General features: G+C 42.8%; 1 protein-coding gene and 1 non-coding gene across 2 annotated transcripts; one reads left to right on the top strand and one right to left on the bottom strand.

The window, feature by feature from the left end:
- Window positions 1-819: 819 nt before the first annotated feature.
- Window positions 820-27450, top strand: Commd9 (COMM domain containing 9). Its single transcript, XM_004660804.3, has 6 exons — window positions 820-879; window positions 19486-19611; window positions 21988-22127; window positions 24399-24433; window positions 25130-25233; window positions 26784-27450. The coding sequence occupies exons 1-6, from the start codon at window positions 829-831 to the stop codon at window positions 26922-26924; spliced, it is 597 nt and encodes a 198-aa protein (XP_004660861.1). The 5' UTR covers window positions 820-828; the 3' UTR covers window positions 26925-27450.
- Window positions 4268-4374, bottom strand: LOC123463049. Its single transcript, XR_006638661.1, has one exon. It is a non-coding gene; the product is annotated as a U6 spliceosomal RNA (small nuclear RNA).

Here is a 27450-nt window from a genome sequence, read left to right on the forward strand (position 1 = left end):
CTAGAGCAAGACCCTACCTCGAAAAACCAGAAAAAAACAAAAACTCTAAATGATTTTGTTTTCCCATGTGGATTAGGCTAACGAAATACTATCCCCAGGCTGGAGAGATAGCTTAGTGGTTAAGGCGCTAGTCTGCAAAGCTTAAGGACTGATGTTTGACTCTCCAGATACCACATAAGCCAGACACACAAGGGTGAGGCAAGAGCAGGGTTGCACATGCCCATTAGGTGGTGCAAGCGTCTGGAGTTCGACTGCAGTGGCTGAGACCCTGGAGTGACAATTCTCTCTCTCTAAAAATAAAAGATAAATAAATAAATAAATAAAAATACTATCCTCTTCTTACCCCATAAGTCGAAAATAAAGTATACACACAAAAAGCTGCATCTTTCAGGACATAACCATGCATGTGTGCGCATGTATTCCAAGAATGTCAGTAAGCGCACCTTTACATAAATTCCAAGCAAAGAGCAGGCTGATCACTTCTGAGCAGCTAGGTTTCCAAGGAGGCTCCTAGTCAGTCATCCCACCCACAGGAGGCAAGGAAAAACCAGTTTCCGTGAAGCAGAAAGTAGACTAGCCAAGCCAGTCGCAAAAAAAAAAAAAGAAAAGAAATAAGTAAATAAATAATTCTATATCAGAGTTCTCCCAGCATCTAGGTCCTCTGGCCCTTGGGTTTCTTCATCCTGTGGGGTAAACTTCCCCATCCTTCTCAAGCCTGCATCTCCTTAGCAAAACACGAAGGACTACAACTCCCAGTATGCCCCGCGCAGGTGACGGGGGTCAGGTGACTCGCCCCGCCTGCTCCGGCCGTCACATGACTTAGGGAAGATGGCTGCCCTCGCGGCGGAGCACTTCGCTGCGCTGCAGAGTCTGTTGAAGGCGAGTTGGCGGGGTGGGGAGGCGTGCGGCTTCCTTTGCGGAATCTGGGACTCACTTTCCTCGGATTTGAAGCAGGGGCTTCTCTGGGGCCCCCTAGTAGATCGTGGGCTCTTGCTGAGCTTAAAAGCGGGACAAACCCTCGCCCCGACTGAGAGGTGGAAGTATAAGAGACTGGGCGTGAGGGGCAGCAGCTGATTTCCCGGAAGGGCGCCCTGGGCCGGGAAACACCAAATCCATATTCCCCGACCCCTGTTTCCTCTCGGCCCCGTCTGTGTTCGCGTTGCAGGAGTCCTTCCCTCCGCCGCAGCCCGGCGCTCAGGGGAGCTGTGCTCCTCCAGGCCCCGGCCTTCTGTACTGGTTTTGGCAACGCCTTCCTGATAATCGTTTTGTCTGAAAGGCTGTGAGTTTGCAAGGGACATCCTTTATGTATCTTCTAAAACTTACAGGATATGATGGACTGGAACTTTGGAGTTCCTGTATAGAAGGGTGGCTGAATCTTTCAGTTGTACTACTTGTCGTTAGTTCACGTTATGAGTCAGACCCTACCTTGAATAACGAAAAAAAAAAAAAAAGGTGCTTAGAAGGCTCTTTGGTGGACATAATACATGCATTTAACCAGACAACAGAAGTAGTTTCTCTTCTAAGGCTTATAACTTCCCAGCCAAAGTCTGTTGGCTAGGTTTTCAGTAGGTATGAATTGCTTTCTGTGGAGCAGGCCTCCATTCCAAACAGAGAGCAGATGGTTCCCCCATAACAGACATGCCACCATTGCACCAGCTGGTACATTTGGCCTGGTCCATAAAGTTGTAGAAGTAACTACTGGTTAAAACTGTTGATGACTTTTCTCCCCAACAGGCTGCATTTCCAGCATCCTGAGAGTTAATTAATAGGAAGTTTCCCTCCCTATTGTGGATGCTCAAACATGTGGCATCTTCAGCAATAGGGTTTTATTATTTAGTTCTGGTGGGCAACCAAGAGCCTTGGCAAAAGCCTGGCCAACAGCTCACTGGAAGGTATCCCACCCTGGCACTAAAGTTTTTCTAAAAACAACTTACTGCTTATGGGCATAGCATTGTCCATCCCCACAGGATACTTCTATTCAAATTTTCTCTTTTCTTTTTAAATGTTTTGTTTATTTTTATTTATTTATTTATTTGAAAGTGACAGAGAAAAAGGCAGAGAGAGAGAGAGAGAGAGAGACAGACAGAGAATGGGCACGCCAGGGCCTCCAGCCGCTGCAAACAAACTCCAGATGCATGCACCCCCTTGTGCATCTGGCTAACGTGGGTCCTGGGGAATTGAGCCTCGAACCGGGGTCCTTGGGCTTCACAGGCAAGCGCTTAACCGCTAAGCCATCTTTCCAGCCCCAAATTTTCTCTTTTTAAACATATAGTTGGATAGCAAAGAAGTAGGTTTCCATATGGCTTATTCATAACATCTTAATTTTTTAATATTTTATTTTGTTTATTTGCAAGCAGAGAAAGATAGGAAAGAGACAGAGAGAATAGGCACACCAGAGCCTCCAGCTACTGCAAATGAACTCCAGATGCCTGTGCCAATTTGTGCATCTGGCTTTACACATGTACTGGGGAATGGAACCAGGGTTGTTAGACTTTGCATGCAAATGCCTTAACCGCTGAACCATCTGTCCAGCCCATAACATCTTACATTTTGATTAACCCTTCTCCCATTCCTCCTCTCCTCTATCCCTTCCTCTGGCCTCCACTTAGACCATTTTACCCCCACTATTCTGCCCCTCTAGTTACATATCTACCCTCCCTTTCAGCCCTCCCCTCTCCTCCTTCCTTTATAGCCCCTTTCTAGCTTCCTGGCCTCTACTACTGATTTTTATTCCAACTCACACACAGATCTAAACATTTGTAGCTAAGATCCACATATGAGAAAGAATGTGTGGCATTTGACATTCTGGGTCTGAGTTGCCTCATTTACTAAAATCCTTTCCAGATCTACCCATTTCCCTGTATTTTTCTTTACAGCTGAATAAAACTCCATTGTATAAATGTACAACATCTTCATTATCCATTCATCAGTTGAAGGGCATCTAGGCTGGCTTTATTTCCTAGCTTTTGTGAATACAGCAACAATAAATATGGATGAACAAGTATCTGTATAGTAATGAGTAGAGTCCTTAGGGTATCTGACAAGGAGTGGTTATAACTGGATGATATGGTAGATCTGTTTTTAGTTGTCTCAGGAATTTACACACTGATTTCCACAATGGCTCTACCAGTTCACATTCCCACCAGCAATGTAGAAGGACTCCTTTTTTCGTATGCCCTTGCCAGCATTTATTGTGATTTGTTTTCTTGATGATAACAGGAGGGAGATGGAATCTCAAAGTAGATTTACTTTGCATTTCCCTGATTGCTAAGGATGTAGAACATGTTTTTATATGTTTCTTGGCCATCTGTATTTCTACTTTTGAGAACTCTTCAGTTCTGTAGCCCATTTTTTGATTGTGTTGTTTGACTTCTTATTATTTAGTTTTTTTATACTCTGGATATTAAGCCTCTGTCAGAGGTACAGCTAGCAAAGATTTTCTTACATTCTGTTGGCTGCCTCTTTGCTCTACTCACAATGTCCTTTGCTTTTTAATTTCATGAGGTCCTGATTAGTGGTTTTATTCCCTGAAAGACTGAGGTTCTGTTAATGTTGTTGTCTATGCCTAAATGTGAAGTGTTTCTCCTACTTTTTCTAGTAGTTTGAGTCTGATATTAAAGTTTTTGAACGATTTGGACTTCTTATGCATGGAGAGAGAGAATGATCTATTTTCATCCTTTTACATGTAGCTATCCAGTTTTCCTAGCACCATTTGTTAAAGAGGCTGTCTTTTCTCCAGTGAATATTTTTGGCATTTTTTTTTGGGGGGGGGGGTAAAAAAATCAGATGGCTATAGCTGCCTGGGTTTACTTTTGGGTCCTCTATTCCATTGATCTACATGTTTTGTGTTTGTGCCAGTACCATGCTGTTTTTATTACCATGGCTCTGTAATATGTCCTAAAATCAGCCTTATTTTTATGGCTCAGAATTACTTTGTCTCTGAGGTCTTTTGTGCTTGCAAATAAATTTTAAGAATTTTTTTTTTCTATTTCAGCGAAGAATGCCATTGAAATTTTGATGGGGATTGCATTAAATCTGTAGATTGCTTTTGGTAAGGTATATATTTTCACAATATGGATTCTTCCAATCCAGGAACATGGGATGCCTTTCCATTTCCTAGCATCTCTGCAATCTCTCTTCCGAATGTTTTAAAGTTTTCATTGTAAAGATCCTTCACTTGCTTACCTAGGTTTATTCCACGGTTCATTCTTTCTTTCATATTTCTTTTTTTTTAATTTAATTTTTTATCTTTTCACAAATTTTATTAACATAAATGGAATGCTTCACGAATTTGCGTGTCATCCTTGCGCAGGGGCCATGCTAATCTTCTCTGTATCGTTCCAATTTTAGTATATGTGCTGCTGAAGTGAGCACCATACTTCTTTTAAAATATTTACTTACTTATATGCAAGTAGAGAGCAACGGAGGAAGGAGGATGAGAATGGGTGTGTCCGGACCTCTAGCCACTGCAAACGAACCCCAGATGCATATGTACCTTGTGCATCTGGCTTTGTGTGGGTACTAGAGAATCTGAGAACCTGAGTCCTTAGGCTTTGCCAGCAAGTGCCTTAACTGCTAAGCCATCTCTCCAGCCCTGTTTATTTTTTTTAAGTCAATTGTGAAATGGGCCTGTTTCCCTGGTTTCATCTTCATCACATTTTACTGGTATATAGGAAGATTTTTGTGCATTAACTTTATATCTTTTTACTTTGCTGACAGTATTTATCAGCTATAATAGTTTGCTGATAGAGTCTTTAGGGTTCCTTATGCATAGACTTTTAGCTTCCACAAATAATGATAATTTGACTTCTTCCTTTCCAATTTGTATTGCATTTATTTGTATCTCTTGTCTTTTGCTATAGCTAAGCCTTCTGGTACTATATTAAATAAGTGGGGAAAGTGGACACCGTTGTCTTGTTCCTGATTTTAATGGAAACACTTTTAAGTTTTTCCCCATTTAATATAATGTTGGCTATAGATTTGTCATAAATAGCCTTTATTATGTTGAGATCTGTTTCTTCTATTCCAAGTTTTTGAAGGACTTTTTATCATGAAGGGATATTAGATTTTGTCAAATGCCTTTTCTGCATCTATTGAGATGATCATGTGATTTTTGTCCTTTAGTCCATTTATATAGTGTATTACATTTATTGATTTGCATATGTTGAACTTTCCCTGCATCCCTGGGATAAAACCCACTTGATCAGGGTGAACAATCTTTTTGATGTGTTCCTGTATTCTGTTTGCCAGCGTTTTGTTGAGAAGTTTTGCCTGAATGTTCATGAGGGAGATTGGTCTGTAATTTTCTTTTTTGTTGTGTCTTTGTCTGGTTTTGCTATCAGTGTGATGCTAGCTTCCTAAAAGGAGTTCAGTAGTATTCTTTCCTTTTCTGTTTTATGGGAAAGTTTGAAAAGCACTGGTGTTAGTTTTGTGACGGTCTGGTAGAATTCACCAATGAATCCATCCGGGTCTGGACTTTTTTTAAGTTGGGAGAAGTTTTATAACTGCTTTGATCTCTCAGTGCTTACTATAAGTCTGCTTAAATGCTTTATCTTATCTTGCTTTAATTTTGGTCATAAATATATATTCATACATTTCCTTCAGATTTTCAAATTTAGTTGAGTGCATATTCCTAAGGCATGTTGTTATCTTCTGAATTTCATTGGTATCTGTTGTAGTGATGCCTTTTTCATCTCTTTTATTAATTTGGGTCTCTTCTCTCTTTTGATCAGTTTTGCTAAGGGTTTAACAATCTTGTTTATCCTTTCAAAGAACCAATTTTTTGTTTCATTGATTCTTTGTATTTTTTTGTTTCTATTTCATTAATTTCTGCCCTGATCTTCAGTATTTCTTTTCATTTACTAATTTTTGGTTTACTTTGTTCTTTTCCCAAGGCCTTAAAGTGTAGCATTGAGTTGTTCACTTGTGACCTTTAATTTTTTTTAATATTTTTATTTACTTATTTAAGAGAACATATATGAATGAACGCTGGGTATTCGTGTGCCAGAGCCCAATGCCATTGCAAATGAATTCCACATGTATGTGCCACTTTGTGCATCTGGCTTTTTACATGGGTACTGGGGAATTAAACCCAGACTTATTAGGCTTTGCAAGCAAGTTCCTTTAGCCACTGAGCCCCCTCTCCAGCCCCTTTAATTTAAGATAGGCACGTAAAGCTATAAATTTCCCTCCTAAAATATTCTGTGTTGTATTCCATAGATTTTGATGTTGTATTTTCATTATCATTTGATTCTATGAATTTTTAAAGTCTATTCTCTTGTATTAATTATTTTTCAAGCATGGTTAGTTCTTTCTTGTGGTCTCATGTATGTGATTTTCCTTCTATTCAATCTGAAGGATCCTTTCAATTATTTTCTGTGGAGCTGGCTTAGTGGTCATGTATTCTTTTAGCTTGTTTTTATCATGGAAAGTTCTTGTTTCTCTTTCAATTATGACAGATAGCTTAGCCGGATATAGTCGTCTTTCAGAATTTGGAATGCATCATTCCAAGCTCTTCTGGCATTTAAAGTTGGTGTTGAGTAATCTGCTGGGATCTTGATGGGGTTGCATTTATAAGTGATTAGATGCTTCTCACTGCTCCCAGTATACATTTTCTCTGGTCTATGTAGTTTAATTATAATGTGGCAAGGAGCAGTTCTTTTCTGCTCATGTCTGTTTGGTGTTTTAAATGCCTGTTTGGGGGAAGTTTTCTTCTTTGGTTTAAAAAAAAATTGCTTATTTTTATTTATTTATTTGAAAGTGACAGACAGAGAGAAGGAGGGAGGGAGGGAGAGAGAGAAAGAGAGGGAGAGAGAGAGAAAAAAAAAAAGGGCATACCAGGGCCTCTAGCCACTGCAATCAAACCCCAGATGCATGCACCACCTTGTATATCTGGCTTACATGGGTCCTGGGGAATTGAGCCTTGAACCGGGGTCCTTAGCTTTCACAGGCAAGTGCTTAACCACTAAGCCATCTCTCCAGCCCCTCTTCTATGAGTTTGTTAAAAATAGTTGCTGTGCCTTTAGATTGAAATTCTTCTCTTCCTCTTTTACCCTGAATTCTTAAGTTTGATCTATTCCTTGCTGGTTGTGTGATTTCTGGAAGCTCCAGTTTCCTCCTGCTTCTCTGCTGGGGCCTCACCTTGGTTAATAATTCCTCACACACCTTCTGTTTTTGTTTCTTTTTTCCTCAGGTTCCTTTGGTGTGACTCCTATTCCCCATAACTCTGTATATCTTCTTTAGTGAAATATCTGTTTATATCTGCATTTGCCTATATTGTGATTAAAGTATTTGCTTTTTTTTTTTTTTCCAAGGTAGAGTTTCATTCTAGCCTGGGCTGACCTGGAATTCACTATGTGTGTATGTCAGGGTGGCCTTGAACTCATGGTGATCCTACCTCTGCTGGAATAAAAAGTCTTTGTAGGCAAGCACCTTAACCACTAAGCCATGTCCCCAGTCCGTGTATATATTTTCTTTTAATTTTGAGTTTTGAGTTTTTAAATATATTCTTCATAAGAGTTCTTTATCAAATAGATGGCTTTCACATACTTTCCTCCCCATCTGTGATGTCTTATTTCATCATCATTACAGGGACGGTATTGGTTTACTGAGGCTGCCATAACCAAGCATTATGAAGTGGGTGGCTTGAGCAGTAGGAACTTAGTGTTCCACAGTTTTCGAACTATAAATCCATGATCAAGGTGTCAGTTAGTTTGGATCCTTGTAAGGGAAAGTCTGGGGCTGGAGAGATGGCTTAGCGGTTAAGCACTTGCCTGTGAAGCCTAAGGACCCCAGTTCGAGGCTCGATTGCCCAGGACCCACGTTAGCCAGATGCACAGGGGTGGCACGCATCTGGAATTCATCTGCAGTGGCTGGAAGCCCTGGCACATCCATTCTCTCTCTCTCTCTCTCTCTATCTCTCTCTCTATCTCTATCTCTATCTCTATCTCTATCTCTATCTCTATCTCTCTCTGCCTCTTTCTCTGTCTGTCACTATCAAATAAATAAATAAAAATAAACCTTTGTTCCCATGTCTGTTAGTTGCTGGCAGGCTTTGGCATATCTTGGCTTAAAGATTGCTGCATTCATCTTTACTTACCCATCCATATCCATTTTCCTCTTATAAGGACCTTGGTCATGTTGGGTTAATTCATACTATCACACTTATCTTAAATAATTACATCTGCTACAACCCTATTTCCACATAAGGTCACATTCTGAGGCTGACTTGAAATTGGAACTTCAATATGTGACTTTGTGGGAAGAATACAATCAACTCATAATGGGGCTTTTGCAGAGCAAAATATTTAATTTGATGAAGTGTAATTTATTATTTTTTTCCTTTTATGGGTCATTCTTTTGATGTCAAGTCTTTAAGAACTACCAAGCCAAAAATCTGAAACATTTTATATTTTCCCTAAAGTTTACAGTTTTCTGTTTTGCACTTATGTTTTCCATTTAAGTTTGATGTCACGTATTTCAGTACCATTTGTTGAAAAGAATTTTCTTCCTCTACTGCCTTGTTTTTGCACTTCTGTTAGGAATCCCTGGGGCATGTCTGTAAGTCCCTTTTAAGAGTCTGTTGCACTGATGAGTGTGCATATCCCTTTCTGTCAATACCGCAGTCTTGATTGTTGTAGCGGTGTAATAAATCTTGATGTCAGATGGATCTAGTCTTGCTATTTGATTCTTCCTTTTGTTTGGTTCCATTTGTGTGTGTGTGTGGGGGGGGTGCATGCACATGTGTACATGTGGAATGTAAGTGAAGACCAGGTATACAACCTTGGGTGTCATTCCTCAGGAATGCGGTCCACTTTTGTTTTTAAGTTTCATATATTTATTTAGTTAGTTTAAAAAATGTTTTTGGTACTTTTATTTATTTGAGAGTGACAGACAGAGAGACAAAGAGGCAGATGGAGAGAGAGAATGGGCGCGCCAGGGCCTCCAGCCACTGCAAACGAACTCCAGACGCATGCACCCCCTTGTGCATCTGGCTTTATGTGGGTCCTGGGAATTGAACCTGGGTCCTTTGGCTTTTCAGGCAAGTGCCTTATCATCTCTCCAGTCCTGTTTGTGCTTCTTTAGGTATCCATCTCCTGTGGGGCTTAAGAACTGAACCCAGGTTGGTAGGCTTTGCAACCAAGCACTTCAACCACTGAGCCATCTTCTCAGCCCTTAATCCACCTGTTTTGAAATAGGCTGTCATTGCTTGGAACTTGCCAGGTAGACTAGACCATTTCTGTTTCCACAGCACTGGGATTGCAAGCGCATGACACTATATCTGGCATTTTCACCTATGTTCTGGGCAGAGAACTACAGTCCTCATGCTTGCAAAGCAGCTACTTTACCAACTGAGCATCTCCCCAGCTCCCGTTCCTTTATCACAATTGCTTAGCTGTTCCAACTCCTTTGCCTGCCAGTGTACATTTGGGACTAATGTTAGCTATACATAAAATAAAACTTAGTTAGATTTTAATCATAATATCAATAAACCTACACATCAGCCAGGAGAACATCTCTCAATCCATGAACATAGTATGCTTCCACTTTTATTTAATACTCTTTTGAGTTGTTTAATTTTAGCGTACACAGCCTGCATTTCATGTTTTTGATGTATGTGTGTTCATGTACGTAGGTATACACCTGTCATGGTCCATGTGAGGTGGTCAGAGAACATCAGGTGTTGGTCTTCACTGAATGGCTGATAATACTCCTGTGATCAAAGAGCGATCCGAGCCAAATTATCTTGGGCTACTGCAACTGACCTAACATCCTGGTGACTATCAGTTGATCAGGTGTGACCTTATAATTCTTTTCGCTTTCAGTGTGAACGTTGACAAGCATCCAGTCAAGACCATACTTTAAATTTTTAACTTTGGTTACTTCCCAACTAGTGACAGGCTGGATGAGGGTTATGCTCACAGTGCTGGCCAGTGGCAGGTAGGCCCAGCTCCTAGTCAGCCATGTGATCTTGAATGTAAGCAAGCATTCATCAGTGTATTATGTTCATAGACCCCATGATGTTTGGTAGATTAGGTGTATTAAATGTTTTACCAATTTATGATGTCTTTAACATAACAGATGTCACTTCATGCTGAGTCAAGGAGCATCCATATATAGAAATAAAACTGATTTGTATGCTTATCCCATGTTTGCAAAATTGTAAAACTCATTTATGCTGGAAGTGCATTCCTTGGAATTCTACATAGAACATTGATTTTGATAAATAGGGACATTTCTTCATATTTGATCTTGATACCTTTTATTTCCTTTTCTGGCTTAATTTCAGTGGCCAGAATGTTCAGCACTGTGTTAAGATACAAATGGTGAAGGCAGATACCCAAGAACCAATTCTTGTCTGTTAATGTTGAGTACATTGTTAACTGCAGGGTTTTTACTAGATGCCCTTTGTCCAGTTAAGGAAGTTCTCCACAACTGTTTGCTCTATCTCTTCTCTTCCCTTTCCTTCCCCACTTATGCTGGGGGCCAGGTGAGGTTGTGCTCTTGAATGAAACATGCCTCCCTGAGGCTTGGGCTGATCTGAACTGCAGTAGTCAGGTGTTTTTTGTTTTTTTTTTTCTTTGCTAAGTATTTTTATCAAGAATGAATGTTTAATTTGGTTTTTTGAGGTAGGGTCTCACTCTAGCCCAGGCTGACCTGGAATTTACTCTGTAAACTCAGGGTGGCCTTGAACTCATGACCGTCCTACTACCTCTGCCTCCTGAGTGCTGGGATTAAAGGCGTGCGCCACCACGTGGATGTTTAATTTTTAAAATATATTTGTGTGTGTGTGTGTGTGTGTGTGTGTGTGTAGAGAGAGAGAGAGAGAGAGAGAGAAAGAGAGAGAGAGAATGGGCACACCACAGGACCTCTTGCCACGGCATACAAATCCAGACACACGCACCAGTGTGTGTGTCTGGCTTTACATGGGTACTGGGGAATCGAACCTGGGCTGACAGGCTTTGCAAGGAAGCGCCTTTAACCACTGAGCCATCTCTCTAGCCCCATAGATATTTAATTTTATGAAATATTTTTCTGCTTTGTTATCATGTGGTCCTCCTCCTTTTGTTCTATTAGTAGCATGGATTTTTTTCAAATATTTAACCAGCCTTGCAACCCTGGAGCGAATCCCATGAAGTCATAGTATGTAACCCTCTTTCAGATATTGCTATTTATTGCTTCTTTCTGTTTATGTTTTGTGAAGGATTTCCATGTTATATATTTTTTTTAATATTAGAGGGAGAGAATGGGCACACCAGGCCTTTAGCCACTGCAAACAAACTTCAGACACATGTGCCACCATGTACATATAGTTCACATGGGATCTGGGGAAGCAAACTTGTGTCCTTAGGCTTCAAAGCTGAGTGCCTTAACTGCTAAGTCATTTCTACAGTCCTGGCCTTTTTTTATTTTTTTCTTTAATGTGTGTGTGTGTGTGTGAGAGAAAATTGGCATGCCAAGCCTTCAGCCACTGTAATTGATTTCTGGATGTGTGTGCTACCTTGTGCACATGTGTGACCTTGTGCATCTGGCTTACACGGGACCATGAGAGTTGAACATGGGTCCTTAGGCTTCACTGGCAAGTGCTTTAACCACTAAGCCATTTCTCCAACTCTTCTGTGTCTATTTTTATGAGTAATACTGATCTGTAATCTATAGCTAGCTAGCTTGTATTTTTCTTTGTTTCTTTTTTTTAAAATATTTTATTTATTTATTTATTTATTTGTTTATTTGAAAGAAAGAGAGAGAGAGAGAGAGAGAGGGAGGGAGGGAGAGAATGGGCACGCCAGGACCTCTAGCCACTGCAAATGAACTCTAGTCACATGTGCCACATTGTGTATCTGGCTTACGTGAGTACTGGGGAGTTGAACTTGGGTCCTTGGGCTTCACAGCAAGTGCCTTAACCACTAAGCCATCTCTCCAGCCCTGTTCTTTTTATACTGTTTTTTTTTTTAACCTGGTTTTTGGTATCAGAGTAATACCAGCCATAAAATGCATTGGAAATTATGCCTTCCTGTTCTGTTTTCTAGATGAGATTTGTAGAACTGACTAGTTTTTTTGTTACTTAAATGTTTATTAGAATGTCCCAATGAACTGTCTGGGCTTGGAGATTTCTTTTTTGAGAGTTTTCCAGTTTTGAATTCAGTGTCTACAATCATTTAGTTACAGGACTGTTCACGTATCTGTTACATGTAAAAGGAGTTATAGTAAGTGGTGCACATTGTTGTAGCTGTTGAGTTTGTGTGTGGGTTTCCCTTGTCCTGTTGCTGTCTGCAGATCTGCAGTGCTGGCCTATGTCTGTCTGCTGATGTTGGTAGTTTGTGTCGTCCTTTGTCTTAACTTTGTCAGTAATATTGAAGGTTTGTCAGGTTTGTTTTTTTTAATATATCTTATTTATTTGAGAGAGAAAGAGGTAGAGAGTGCAAGGGGGGAGGGGAGAGAGAGTGAGAGAAAGAATGGGCACACCAGGGCCTCCAGCCACTGCAAACGAACTCTCGATGCATGTGCCACCTTGTGCTTCTGGCTTATATCGGTCCTGGAGAATTGAACCAGGGTCCTTAGGTTTTGCAGGCAAATGCCTTAATCTCTAAGCCATCTCTCTAGCCCTGAAAGTTTGTCAGTTTTATTGGTATTTTTCAAAGAGCCAGCTCTTAGTTTCCTTTATTTTTTTAAAATTTTATTATTTATTTGTAAGCAAAGAGAGAGAGAGAGAGAGAGAGAGAGAGAGAGAGAGAGAGAGAGAGGAGACAGACAGAATGGGCATGCCAGGGCTTCTAGCTACTGTAAACGAATTCCGAATGCATGTGCCCCTTGTGCATCTGGCTTATGTGGATCCTGGGGAATTGAACCTGCGTCCTTTGGCTTCACAGGCAAACGCCTTAACCACTAAGCCATCTCTCCAGCCCAGTTTCCTTTATTTTCCTGTTGTTAATTTCATTAATTTATGCCTTTTGCTGTTTTCTTTCTTCATCTTCCTTTAGATTTTTAAGAAAATATTCTAGGGCTAGAGAGATGGCATAGCGGTTAAGGCACTTGTGTGGGAAGCCTAAGGACAGGTTTGCTTCTCCAGGTCCCACGTAAGCCAGATGCACATGGTGGCGCATGCATCTGGAGTTTGTTTGCAGAGGCTGGAGGCCCTGGCATGCCCAGTCTCTCTATTTCTATCTCTCTTTCCCCCTTTCTGTCCCTAATAAACAAATAAAAATAAATCTTTTAAAAAGAAATTCACATTAAAAAATAAAATATTCTATTTATTTATTTATGAGAGAGAGAGAATAAGAATGAATGGGTGATCCAGGGCCTCTCATCACTACAAACAAGCTCCAGACTTACACATCACCTTGTTTGTGCATCTGGCTTTATGTGGGTACTGGGGAGTAGACCCCAGGTCTTTAGGCTTCATAGGCTAGCACCTTAACTGCTAAGCCCTATCTCCAGCCCTTCCTCTGGATTTATTATGCCCTTTTTAAAATAAGTGTTTAAAAAGTTATTTGTATGTGTGCATGTGTGGATGCACATGTCACGACATAAGTGCAGAGGTTCAGAGGACAACTTCAGGGTGGTGTTCCTCTCCTTCCACCTGGCTTGAGACAAGTCTCCCCTATTTGCTGCTGGAAGGCCGGGCTGGCTAGCCCATGAGCTTTGGGAGTCTCCTGACTCTGCCTCCCACTGCCACAGGAGGAAGGTTGGGATTAAGACCCATGTACCTCATGTTCCTCAGGCTTTATGTAGGTGGCATGGATCCAGGCACCTTTATCCCTGAGCCATAACCCCAGCCCCTTTTCTGAGTTCTTCCGATGAGCACTTGGATTTTTAATTTACTTTTTGGTCTGTATGATGTGTTGTATATGTATGCATGTGTGCAGATGTGTCCATCCCATGTGGTGTGTGCTGAGGCCACAGGAGAATATCAGGTGTTCTTTTAGCTTTGAAACTCTGTCCTTCTCCCCCACACTTGGGATACAGCTGGGCATGGCTATCCCCAGCTTTTTAAGTGGGTTCTGGGGAGTTGGACTTGGTAGTCTCTGAACTTGGTGGTCTTCAGCCCGAGTGACCATCATACTTCATTAGCAAGTGCTCCTAATCACCGAGTTTTCTCCCCAACCTCTATTTTGACCCCCCCACTTCGTACTGTCTGGATTTAGTGCTGTAGATTACCTACTGCATACTTTGTTAGGTTTTTATGTGTTTAAATGTTGTGTTTTCAGTTTCACTTGCTTAGCGTAATGTTAAGTTCCCTTGACGCTTCCTCTTTGACCTATGGATCTGTAGAAGTGTGTTAACATTTCCCCGTTTCTTTTCTGCTATTGATTTCTAGTTTTGATTCAAAATAGATGGTATTCAGAGCCATCAAACTGACAAGTTTTGAAAACAAACGCTACAGCATGCTTTCTGTTTTGTGGCAGAGTGTGATCTGTGTTAGTATACTGTGTCCTCTGTGAGCTTCGGTGTGTCCTTTCCAGCTCCCCTGGAACGTGCTCCACAGATGTCACTTAAGACAGACTGGCCATGCTGTTGAGCTCATCTGCATCCTTGTTTCATACCCGTCTCGTTGTGTCAGTTGTTGGGAAGGCCTGTTCATGTCTCCACCTGTATTTGAATTTATTTCTTTCTCTTTAAAAAAAAAAAATCTATTTGAGAGAGAGAATGAATGCACCAGAGCCTCCAGTCACTGCAGACGAATTCCAAACACATGTGCCACTTTGTTCATCTGACTTAAGTGGGTACTGGGGGAATCGAACCTGAGCCCTTCGATTTCTCAGGCAAGTACCTTAACCGCTAAGCCATCTCTTTAGCCCCCGTTTCTTTCTCTTTACAGTTGTCAGTTACTGCTTCATGCATTTTGCAGTCTTCTTTCTGTGTGCATACACATTTAGGGTGTCTTCCTGGTGGGCAGAACCTATTATTAAGTATGTAATATTTCTCTCCAATAATTTTCTTTTTGTGAGATGTTTTTTCTCATATATCAGAGCAGCTGTTGCTGTCCTTAATGCTTGAGTGATGTATTTTTTATCCTTTTACCTTTAGCCTGTCTATACTATTATATTTGAAAGGAGCTGCTTATATGTAGTATTTATTATGCTTAATCCATTCTGCAAATTTCAGTGTTTTAATTAGAATGTTTAGGCCATTTAGAGGTAGTGTCATTATTGCTGTACTAGGACTTAAGTCTGCTTTTTTTTTTTTTTTTTTGTCTAGCCTTTCTTGGGTTTTGTTTGTTTTACATTTCTCTGTCTTCCCATGGGTTATTTGAGCATTTAAAAATAATTTTATTGTGCTTTATCTGTAATTCTAAGGTGTACTTTTTTTAAAAAACATTTTGCTTATTGAAACAGACCATCTGTTTTTTTGTTTTTTTTTATTTATTTATTTATTTGAGAGTGACAGACACAGAGAGAAAGACAGATAGAGGGAGAGAGAGAGAATGGGCGCGCCAGGGCTTCCAGCCTCTGCAAATGAACTCCAGACACGTGCGCCCCCTTGTGCATCTGGCTAACGTGGGACCTGGGGAACCGAGCCTCGAACCGGGGTCCTTAGGCTTCACAGGCAAGCGCTTAACCGCTAAGCCATCTCTCCAGCCCTAAGATGTACTTTTAAAATTGCCTTTGTAGCATTGAAGTTATATGTTTATAGCTTATCTACCTGTGCCATTTTATCAGTTAGACTAGGGTGTCGGAACCTTGTTTCCCTCTGCATCCTTTCACTTTCCCTCGTCGTACAATTTGTCTTAAATATTTCTACTACATACGTTTAAAGCTACGGCAGACAATATTATAATTTAGTCTTCATCCCTAATTTAGAAAATTTAGTGGCTTTTTTTCCATATATTTTGCCATGTTCTTTTTGTCCCAGGAATATTGGTTATTAAAAAAACACACACAAAAAAACAACTGACTGCCCTAGTCAGAAGGTGCAGGAGACTAGAGAAAGAAGCCAGGCATGTTGTTGGTGCCTCTGGTGCTGGAATCAGCATGCAGCGCTCCACAGTTCCCTAGTTTACTGCAAAGGATGCAGGGAAAACAGACCAGGGTCACTTAGGGGCAGCCATGGCAGTTAGGACCCAGGATAGTGCCAGTCAGGTCAGATTGGATCTTTACATTTCTTGTCTGTTAAGAACTTGCTATAGCCATTCTTTTAGGGTGGTTCTTTATGCCAAATTGTCTATGTTTTCTTTTATCAGTGGATGTCTTAGTCTCTTCTTTATTCCTGGGGACATTTTTGCTGGATGAGTGTTCTACGTTGACAGCTCTTTCAAAACCTGAAAGAAAGTATGTCACTTCCTTCTTGTCTCTGGTTTCTGGGATGAAAGCTGCTGTCATGTGTACTGTAATTATTACTCTGATAAAGTATAAGTGTTGTTTCATTGTTTCTTTGTCCTTTTGTATAATTTTATTAATTATTTGTTTTAGAGACTAAAGGAGAAAGAGGGAGAGAGAGAGAGACTATGAATGGGTATGCGAGGGCTTCTAGCCACTAGAAATCAACTCCAGATGTATGCACCACCTTGTGCATCTGGCTTTACATGGCTACTGGGGAATCAAACTCAGGTCCTTAGGGCTTGTTGACAATCGCCTTAACTGCTGAACCATCTCTCCAGCCCATTGTCTTTCTTTTTACTTATTTGCCAACAAAGAGAGAGAGAAGAGCGAGTATTGGTGCTCCAGGTCCTCTTGCTGCTGCAAACAAATCCAGGTGCTTGTACCACTTGGTGTATCTGGCTTTGCGTGAGTACTGGGGAGTTGGAACTGGACAGACAGACTTTGCAAGCTAGCACCTTTAACCACTGAGCAATCTCCCCAGCCCTGTCTTTAATTTCTAAAGTTTAATTATAATGCATCTTGCTATGGGGTTTTTCAGTTTTGCTTTTTAGGATTTACCCAAGTTGTTGAAAAACATATCTTAAGGTCTGTAGCTAAACTTGGAAGGTCTTTTGCTGTCATTTCTTTGAATACTATTTTTCGACTTGCCCTCACTTTTTATGTATATGTGTGGTATGTGCTTGCACATATGTGTTTGCATGATTGTTGACACATGGGGACACATGTCTTCCTCATTACTCTTCAACCTTGTTTTTTGAGACAGGGTCTTCTACTGAACCTGGAGCTCCCCAGTTCAATTAGACTAGCAAATCCCAGGGATCCTCTGTCTGTCTCCCAGCAGTAGGATTTGTTGTGTGGATTCTGGGGATCTGAACACAGGTCCTCATACTTACACAGTATTTCACTGACTGAGCAATCTCCCCGCCTCCTGCCGTACCCTCTTCATTGTTGTACCCATTAGATCTTCGGTTGTTGTCTCAGTCTCACGGGCCCCTGACGCCGTTCACTGGTTTCCTCTGCACTGTCTGGTTACTTTGATGGGTAAATTCTATTGTTCTGTCCTCCAGTCTGCTCGTTTCCCCTTCTGCCCTTTCCATTTTGTCATGCTGTGCTCCTCTGCTGTTATTTTGATTTTGGCTATGGTAATTTTCAGTTCTAAAATTGACATTGAAAATTTTTTTGTTTATTTTTATTTATTTATTTGAGGGTGAACGGGGGGGGGGGTGGTGAAGAATGGGCACACCAGGGCCTCCAGCCACTGCAAACAAACTCCAGACACATGCGCTTCCTTGTGCATCTGGCTAACGTGGGTCTTGGGGAATCGAGCCTTGAACTGGGATCCTTAGGCTTCACAGGTACGTGCTTAACCGCTAAGCTATCTCTCCAGCCCTAAAATTTATCTTTTTAAGATGTATTTCTTGCTGGGAAAATGGTTTAGTGGTTAAGAGCACTTGCTGCACAGTCATAAAGGCCTGAGACAGCCTGAGTTTGATCCCCAGCAGCCCCTGAGTTTGATCTGCAGCCCCTGGCCTGGGGGGGCAGAGACAAGAGAATCACCGAGACTCACTAGTCAGTCAGTCTGACCTTTTCAAAGCAGCAGCTCTGGGTTCAAACAGGGACTCTTCTCTCAAAGATGCAACAGGGAAGAGCAGTAGTGGTGGGCCCTGATTTCTCCTCTGACTTCTACACATGTGCACATATTGTACATGTTACAAAAAAAATCTATTTTCTGAGACTTTCTCTCTCAAAACGGTTAAGATCTTGGTCATGTAATTAATTTTTGTTTCTTTGAATTCTCCAGACATTAATTTTTTTTTTTGAGGCAGAGTCTCACTATGCATATGTAGCCCAAGTGGATCTGGAACTCACAGCCCTGCTCCTCAGCCTCTCCTGACATCTGCTGATCATCTTTTCTCATCCAGTTTGTGATCGTCTTGGTTCCTGGTTCCATAAGTGATTTTCATTGAAATCTGACATGTTCATGTTATGTTCTGAGACTGTGGACCTTATTTCATCTTGTATTTATTTTAGCTGCTTTTCTCTGGCACTGCTCAGGCAGGGAAAAGGGATGCTAGCTCATTACCATTACTTGAAAGTAGAAGTCCAGGTTCTTTTTCTTCTTCAGTCACACTCCACCTTGTTTTTGTTTTTTTTTGGGGGGGGTTATTTTTATTTATTTATTTGAGAGTGACAGAGAAAGAGGCAGAGAGAGAGAGAATGGGCGCGCCAGGGCTTCCAGCCTCTGCAAACGAACTCCAGACGCGTGCGCCCCCTTGTGCATCTGGCTAACGTGGGACCTGGGGAACCGAGCCTCGAACCGGGGTCCTTAGGCTTCACAGGCAAGCGCTTAACCGCTAAGCCATCTCTCCAGCCCCACTTTGTTTTTTGAGACAGAGTCTTGTCTCAAACCTGGAGCTCATCAATTAGGCTAGACTGGTATGGTGGTTTGATTCAGGTGTCCTCCATAAACTTAGGTGTTCTGAATGCTAGGTTCCCAGCTGATGGAGATTTGGGAGTTAATGCCTCCTGGAGGGAGTGTATTGTTGGGGGCGGGCTTATGGGTGTGTTATAGCCAGTTTCCCCATGTCAGTGTTTGGCACACTCTCCTGTTGCTATTGACCACCTTATGTTGGCCAGGGGGTGATGTCCACCCTCTCTGCTCATGCCATCATTTTCCCCTGCCATCATGGAGCTTCCCCATGAGCCTTTAAGCCAAAATAAACCTCTTTTTCCCAGAAGCTGCTCTTGGTTGGGTGATTTCTACCAGCAATGTGAACCTGACCGCAACAACTAGCTAGTCAGCAAGCCTTAGAGATCCTTATGTCTCTGCTTTCCCCACGTTTAGATCACAGGCATGCTCTGCCACACGCAGCTCTTGTATGCGGGTGCTGGGGATCGGTGCTTACATGGCGCTCATTTTACCCACTAAAGCCATTGCCTGAGCCACAAATGTACCTTCTTCATGCCTCCTTCCAGAATCACCTAGTGTTTATTTTCTCTAAGTACCCAAGGTCTTTGGTTGTACTTAACAGAAAGAAAAGGGAAAATTGTATCTAGTTTATTTCCTCAGACATGGGTGTCCTGTGCACCTTTCCAAAATGACCAAGACAAAGAATGTTTTCAGAGTCTGATTTGTTTTTCTTTCCATCTATGAATTAATTTGTAGGCCTCGTCGAAAGATGTTGTCAGGCAGCTGTGTCAAGAAAGCTTTTCCCGTTCAGCCCTTGGCTCAGAAAGTCTCTTGGATATTACATGCTCCAGCCTGTCTGTGACCCAGGAGGAGGCCGAGCAAGTAAGTGTGGTCAGAAATGACCTGCGGCCACTGGCTGTTGTTATTTTTAGCCTCTTGCTTGACTTCTCAGTCATTTGCAGGTCCAAAGAAAATTTCTCCTTGACACATCTGTTGACACTGTAGCAAACGTTAGATAGATTTAAAAAAAATATTAGTGAACTTGACATTTTTTTGTCTTTGAACCTTTCCTACAATAAATAATTAGAACTCCTGCCATTTTCTTTTCAGAATTAATATCTAAACAGTATGGACAACAGCCAACCTTTGTGTGATTTTCTTGCCTAGCACGTGACTTGTAGATGCTGGTGAATTGTCAGCTCCATAGCTGACGGCAGATCTTGCAGGGCCCTGAGTGGCATTAGGGAGTACCTGCTGCTGAGCTCAATCAGGCTTCCTCGGAGGTGCTAGGCATGCCACACTGCCTCTCTTCCCTCTGCCCCAGTGCCATTTCTTGCTCAGCTCACCTGCTGTCATCAGGTGGCCACGGGGAAGAGAAGATGACTCATGCTGAGTTATGCATTGACAGCATTATCTGTTCATGGCCGATGTGCTTCCAGAACAGGAGTGTCTGCACCCAGAGGGCCTGTAACTGCCGTGATTCTTCTAATGTAGAGCTTTGCTCATGGAAATCAGCTAGGCAGAGCTGCAGGCAGAGGTGAGATTGTAGGAGTGGACCAGAGACTTGGTTTGGATTCCCTCACGAATAAGCACTGAAGCAAGAATTTGGGTCCAGCTAGTTATTTAGGAGGTGGGTCTAGAAAGGACAGAGGAAGGGGCACGAGGAGAAGGGTAGGTGGAGAAAGTGCTCGCTGCATAAGTGTGAGGACCTGGCTTTGGAGCCACAGACCTCATATAAAAGCTGAAAGCAATGGTGGGCTTCTGTAGTCCCAGCACACCTACAGTGAGATATGGGAGGCAGAAATGAGAATTTCCTCTAAGCTTGCTAAAGGAATGCTAAACAAAAACAAGAGACCCTGCCTCAAATGAGGTAGGAGAGGCCCAAAGTTCTGAAAGTTCTCTTCTGTCTTGGTGTGCACATGTGCATGTGCGTACACGCCATCATCATCATCATCATCATCCTCATCATCATCCTCCTCCTCCTCATCATCACCACCACCTATGCAACATACGAAAAGAAAGAGAAGCCAGGCGTGGTGGCACACGCCTTTAATCCCAGCACTCGGGAGGCAGAGGTAGGAGGATCGCCGTGAATTCAAGGCCACCCTGAGACTACATAGTGAATTCCAGGTCAGCCTGAACTAGAGTGAAACCCTACCTTGAAAAAAGAAATGAACTAAACAAACACACACAAAAAGAGCAAGAGAGAGAGGAGCCAAGCAGAGGAGAAAAGGCAATAGGAAGTGTGTTCTCGGTGTCACCGCTATGACACTCACTCCTACACCATGATGGAATCTTAACTTCCACCACCATTTTTTTTTTCCCCGAGGTAGGGACTCACTCTAGCCCAGGCTGACCTGGAATTCACTATGTAGTCTCAGGCTGGCATCGAACTCATGGTGATCCTTCTACTTCTGCCTCCCGAGTGCTGGGATTAAAGGTGTGTGCCACCACACCCGGCTGAACTTCCATCGCTTTTGAGTCAGGACCGTTTCTGGTCAGGTTGCCTCTAGAGAGTTCTCCTGAGTCTGAGCATCATGTTTACAAGTCAGCAGCAAGCTCCACTTGGTTCCAGACACAAATGAGGCCATGGTCAGCTGTGGGGCTCGGAGGTGAATAGGTGGAATACACGAATATTCACCTGGTGTGTGGTGGTCTTGACTTTAAGGGCTGGATCTAAGTCTCCTTTCTCGCAAAGGGAACCCACACAGCTGCACAGGCATGGTTGGTTTTAGGTGACAGCTTAAGGGCAAGGGCCTAAGACTCCTGCCACCAAGATTCAAAGCCCACACTCCCTGGGAACCAACATCTCGTCACAACTCTTAAATCCAGCTTCTCAGGTCTTGCAAGGAGAGTGCTGTTGCCCTCAGGAAGTCCAGTGCTGTAGGCTCAAGTATTTATTCAGTCTTCTCAGTCCAGAGGCATTGGACCACTGTGGGGTTGCCTAGTAACCCAGTTGACTTTCTGCTTCTCTCAGGTTACCAGGGAAACAGCACTGGAAAGTTAATTGAAGGTCAGACTCTCCTGCAGAAGCAAAAGGCACATATTAATTCTTTGCCCACAAGTAGAGTTTCAGGCAAGCTGAAGGCTCCCTAGGTCTTCTAAAGGAGCCGGTGAACTGAGGAGGGATGAGGGCCTCAGCATCTGCCACGGGGGCCTCCGCTTCTGTGACGCATTCCGTGCTATGGCTGTGTGCACAAGGGCGGGGGTGAAAGCCCTGTCCTGACCCTGCCGCTGAGGGCCCTGTCTGTTCTGCAGCTGCTCCAGGCTCTGCACCGCCTCACTAGGCTAGTGACGTTCCGTGACCTGTCCTCTGCCGAGGCGATTCTCGCTCTCTTTCCAGAAAATTTCCACCAAAACCTCAAAAACCTGCTGACAAAAATCATCCTAGAACACATGTAAGTACTTCTTTTTGAGAGTTCCTTCAAACTTTTATGCTTACTACTAGTTTTATTCCTATTCTAGAAATAATATATGGACTAGCAATTGGTTGAAAAAGGTGGTAAATAGAGGTAAGGCAAAAGAAGAAAATAAGGCATTTGTAATCTGATCACCCAGAAATTAGCAGCACTGATTCCTTAGTAGAAAGCCATTCATTCATTCATTCATTTTTGCTATTTTGAGTCTGGGTGTCATATAGCTCAGGTTGGCTTCAAACTCACTGTATCCAAGGATGACCACAAACTCCTGATCCTTCTGCTTCCATTGCCAAGTGCTGGGATCACAGATGCACACCACCATGCTCAGCCTTGAGAGCTTTTTAGAACCTGGTTGTTTTTCATTTAGTAGAGAGAGAAACAGAGTGGGGCAGATAGAAAGAAAGAGAGAGAATGGTTGTTCCAGGGTCTCCAGCTGCTGCAGAGGAACTCCAGGCTCATGTGCCACCTTGTGCATCTGGCTTATATGGCTCCTGGGGAATTGAACCTGGGTCCTTTGGCTTTGTAGGCAAGCACCTTAACTGCTAAGCCATCTCTCCAGTCCATGTTTTTGTTTCTAACAAAAAAAAAAAAAGATAATGACATTTTATAACCAGCTCATTTTCAGTAAACAGTATTGCATTGACATTCTGATAAGTCATTGTTTACTTTTAGTATTTTTTAAAATTTTTTTGTTTATTTTTATTTATTTATTTGAGAGCGACAGGCATAGAGAGAAAGAGGCAGATAGAGAGAGAGAGAGAGAGAGAGAGAGAGAGAGAGAGAGAGAGAGAGAGGGCACGCCAGGGCCTCCAGCCACTGCAAATGAACTCCAGACGTGTGCACCCCTTGTGCTTCTGGTTAACATGGGTCCTGGAGAATCGAGCCTTGAACCGGGGTCCTTAGGCTTCACAGGCAAGCTTTACCGCTAAGCCATCTCTCTAGCCCTACTTTTAGTATTTTTTATTTTATTTTATTTTTTGGTTTTTTGAGGTAGGGTCTCTCTCTAGCCCAGACTGACCTGGAATTCACTTGGTAGTCTCAGGGTGGCCTCAAATGCATAGCAGTCCACTTCCCTCTGCCTCCCAAGTGCTGGGATTAAAGGCGTGTGCCACCATGCCCAGCTTTTTACTATCATTTTTAATGGTTAAAGGTAACATACTCCTCTATAAGAAGGAATCAGGTATCATTTTAAAAATTCTGTTAATGTTAGACATGTAGGACATGGGCAAGTTTTCACCTCAGTGAAGAATTTATACTGGAAACTGTTTTGTATTTATTCCTTACTGGGTTGAAGGCCAGGAACATATTGGGACATAGTAAGCTTGGGCCTTGTTTTATCAAATTGGCCATCAAAGAGATTTACCAACACTTTTCTTTCTTTCCTACTTATTTATTTTAGAAGTAGCCCAGGGTAGCATTGAATTTCTTCTGCCTGCTGTGATCACAGGCATACATCACAGGGCCTGGCCACTGACTCTTTCTCCACCAGTTGGCTATAATGTGCCTTGTCCCCAAACCTTCACTGAAAAGATTTTTTTCATGAATATTTCGTTTTCCAGTTCTTCAAGTGGTAAATGGTACATCATTTCGCCTTATAAATGTTTGGTATTAGTGATGTTGAGTGTCTTTTTCATATGTCTATTGGTCATTTTTTGTTTCCTTTATGAATTGTCTATACTTGTTGAGCTGGGCAGGTCCTTTGAAAAGTTGAGTCATAAGTAGAAGCAATTTGTGTTCCTTAGAAAGCTTATAGTGGGCTTGACACAGTACCTGGTAATGACTATATGCAAAGGATATTGTTCATTTAGAATGCTCAGACATAACCACACTTTATTCTTGCTCTGCTAGCCATGTCACTGATGCTCTGTAATGTGGCGTGTGACAGACTTTTTTGGTGTGTTTTGCACAAGAAGCATTACTCTGTAGTGGGTGCTGTGGAAAGGGAATAAGTTGTCCTTTTCTGTTTTGACTTTGAGAACAGTAGTACAATAAGATTATAATGCCTTTTACTCAATTTTTGTCTTAGGCTATGAAAACCAACAACAGTTATGGCCTTAATTTCACCAAGCTTTGCAAAACAATCAAACCCCCTTCATTTTGGAGGGAGGGGTTTCTGAGGCCCTTCCCTGCTGAAGCATTCTGAAGGCCCCAGGACAGGCAGAGGCTGAGGCCCTAGGCCTCCCTTGCTGACAGCAAGCATGCTTTCCTCCTTTTCTCATTCGTTCTTCCTCCTCTTTCCCCCGGAAACAGATCTGCTTGGAGGACTGAAGCCCAGGCTAGCCAGAGTGAGTACTGAACCGTCTGCTTGTCCTGACACCCCTGCCCCGTGGTGCCAGCGCTGTGGCCTCCACCAGGGTCGTGAACCATAAGTCAAAAGAACTTCTGTAGGCCCAAATTAAACGGTGTTAATGCCTTTAAAAAAATCTTTTCAATTTTCTTCTGATTATAGAAGCATGTTTAAAAATACAGAAGTACCCAAAGCAAAAAGTAAAGGGCTTGAAATAATGTATTTCAGTTAAGTAAAAAGAGACTAATTGAACTTACCTTGAAAGTGCACATTGGATGAAAAGTACACATTTAATGCCTGGTCCTTCTGTTCGCGTTGAGCTAGTCACAGTGCTGGAAGTCTTTGTGGTGACTCGTTCAGTGCCAGCAATGCTGTGAATGTGGCTTCCACATGAGGAAGCCGAGGCTTTGAGGTCAGACTCTTGTGGAGCTTGCATTCAGACCAGGCCATTTCATCTTTCATCCCAAGACGCCCTGTGCTCCTCTCATGCTGTCCTGATGTCTGTAGGGTGTATGTGAGCTGTGGCACAGAGCAGTAACTAAGGCACACAACTCGCGATGGTCCTGGGCCCCACCTGTCTCTTGTATAGATCACATGAATTACATGTACACATCATTTAGAGCCATCTGCCATAGAGTGAAAGCTTGGTAAACACAGGTGGTATGTGCTCTTAGCAAAACTCTCCTGTCCACAGTCTCTCTGCCACGCCTGGTCGACCTGGACTGGAGAGTGGATATCAAAACCTCCTCAGACAGCATCAGCCGCATGGCCGTCCCAACCTGCCTGCTCCAGATGAAGGTATGCCCACTGCCCTGTCATTAGAAGCTGAGCAGCATTAGTGAGTCCTCCCCACCCCCAGGCCATCTAACACACCATCCCCGCAACACGGAGCTTGTTCACTAAGTATACACACATGGGCGTGTTGGCATTACCATGGTCATGGTGAAACATTGAAGGTAGAAGCTTGAGAATAGTGGGCATGCAGAACACTGTGCTTTTGAAGTATGTGCTCATATCTGAAGGTAGGCACTGTTGTCAGTTCAGCTTTAACAGTGGGGACACGTGTTCAGGTGTCACATAGCCTTCTGTCCAGTGGGATTGTGCTGTCTCTATTAGCAGGATAGCTGACTTGGCTTCAATGAACATTGGAGAAGCCACGGTTCTTCTAATTTCTCATGTTTCCTGGTCTCATTGTTCTTTTCAGAAATATTTTCAAGGCATATACCTTGTCTATGGGGGTTGTATAGTTAAAATTAGAATGGTTATACCTACTTTACCAGGCACCAAGAGATCCATCTGTAAGAACATCTGTGAAAACATCTGTAAGAAAATGAGAAGTGGGGATGTTCCTTAACCAAGTTTCATATACTAGTAAAGCTTAATTGTCTTTTAAAATTTATTTTTATGTTTTATTTATTTATTGAGAGAGAGAATGATACACCAGGGCTTCTAGCCACTGCAGACAAACTCCAGATGCATGTGCCACATTGTGTATCTGCCTTTATGCAGGTACTAGGGAATTGAACCCATGCTGTCAGGCATTGTAAGCTGAGCCATCTCTCTAGCCCAAGCCCCAGTTCTTTTTATTTTTTATTTTATTTTATTTTATTTTATTTTATTTTATTTTATTTTATTTTATTTTATTGTTTATTTATTTATTTGAGAGTGACAGAGAGAGAAAGAGGCATAGAAAGAGAGGAAGAGAGAGAATAGACACTCCAGGGCCTCCAGCCACTGCAGATGAACCCCAGATGCATGTGCCACCTTATGCATCTGGCTTACATGGGTCCTGCGGAATCAAGCCTCAAACCCAGTCCATAGGCTTCACAAGCAAGCATTTAACTACTAAGCCATCTCTCCATCCCCAATTCTTTTTTTTTGTTTGTTTTTGTTTTGTTTTTCAAGATAGGGTCTCACTCTATTTCAGGCTGTAATTCACTGTGTAGTATCAGGATGGCCTTGAATTCACAGTGATCCTTCTACCTCTGCCTCCTGAGTGCTGGGATTGAAGGTGTGCGCCACCACACCCGGCTTCAAGCCCCAATTCTTAACCTGCTAATAAGAATAGCTAATGTTTTCTTACTTGAGTGTTAAGACTTAGGGACCAGATAGTGGAGTGACTCTTAGCTTGGCCTTCTGATACCCACCAAGGCATGGGGCAAATGGAAGGTGACCCAGGCCTTTCAGCATCTCCGTTATTGTCAGTTGCTTAGGTTTGCAAAGGCTAGGAGTCCTTTAGCGGTCGGCTAGGAGCCTCTTCAGTGGTCCAGGAGACCTGAGTGTTGATCATTGAAGGGGAGACAGGAAAAGAGGCAGCTTTGACTTCCTGCACCATGCTTTTTTTGCAGATCCAAGAGGATCCCAGTCTGTGTGGGGACAAACCTTCCGTCTCGGCTGTGACTGTGGAGCTGAGCAAAGAGACGCTGGACACCATGTTAGATGGGCTAGGCCGCATCCGGGACCAGCTCTCTGCTGTGGCCAGTAAATGAGCCAAGCAGCTACCAGTGCCAATTCTGTGCCCCAGTGGCTGGTCAGCAGAGATGCACTTCGCATTACGGGGCTGATCGCCATCAGCAGGCACAGGGAGATGACAGGAAGCAGTCAGGCCCCTGGCTGTCCTCCTCTTCTGTCTCCCCTGAAGCTGATGATCAGAAGCCTCCATTTTTGAAAGGCTTTGTGCAGCTGAACTGGTGCTTTGTTGGAGGGAGCGTGTTCCTTGTCAGCTGCCTGTGCTGGAAACCCAGGCCCGACTGTGGAGCTGACGTGATAAATTCAGTTCCAGCATTGCCGCCCCGGAGCACACGGAGGAACAGGGGATGACCACAGTGCCTGCTCTCCATCAGACAAGCCCGGCAGATGCCAGGGCAGGGCCTCCTAAGCATGGTCCTCCGGAGCCTTCCCTGAGTCCTCATGGTCCTGCTGGGCACTGCTCCAGTTCAGAAAATCCCAGACTACGTTGTTGCCCACCACTCCTGGGTGGAAGAATTACAAATAAACTCCAGCTTTGTCATTCTA

The sequence above is a fragment of the Jaculus jaculus genome, chromosome 8, assembly GCF_020740685.1.
Source record: "Jaculus jaculus isolate mJacJac1 chromosome 8, mJacJac1.mat.Y.cur, whole genome shotgun sequence".
In the NCBI taxonomy this organism is placed as follows: domain Eukaryota; kingdom Metazoa; phylum Chordata; class Mammalia; order Rodentia; family Dipodidae; genus Jaculus; species Jaculus jaculus.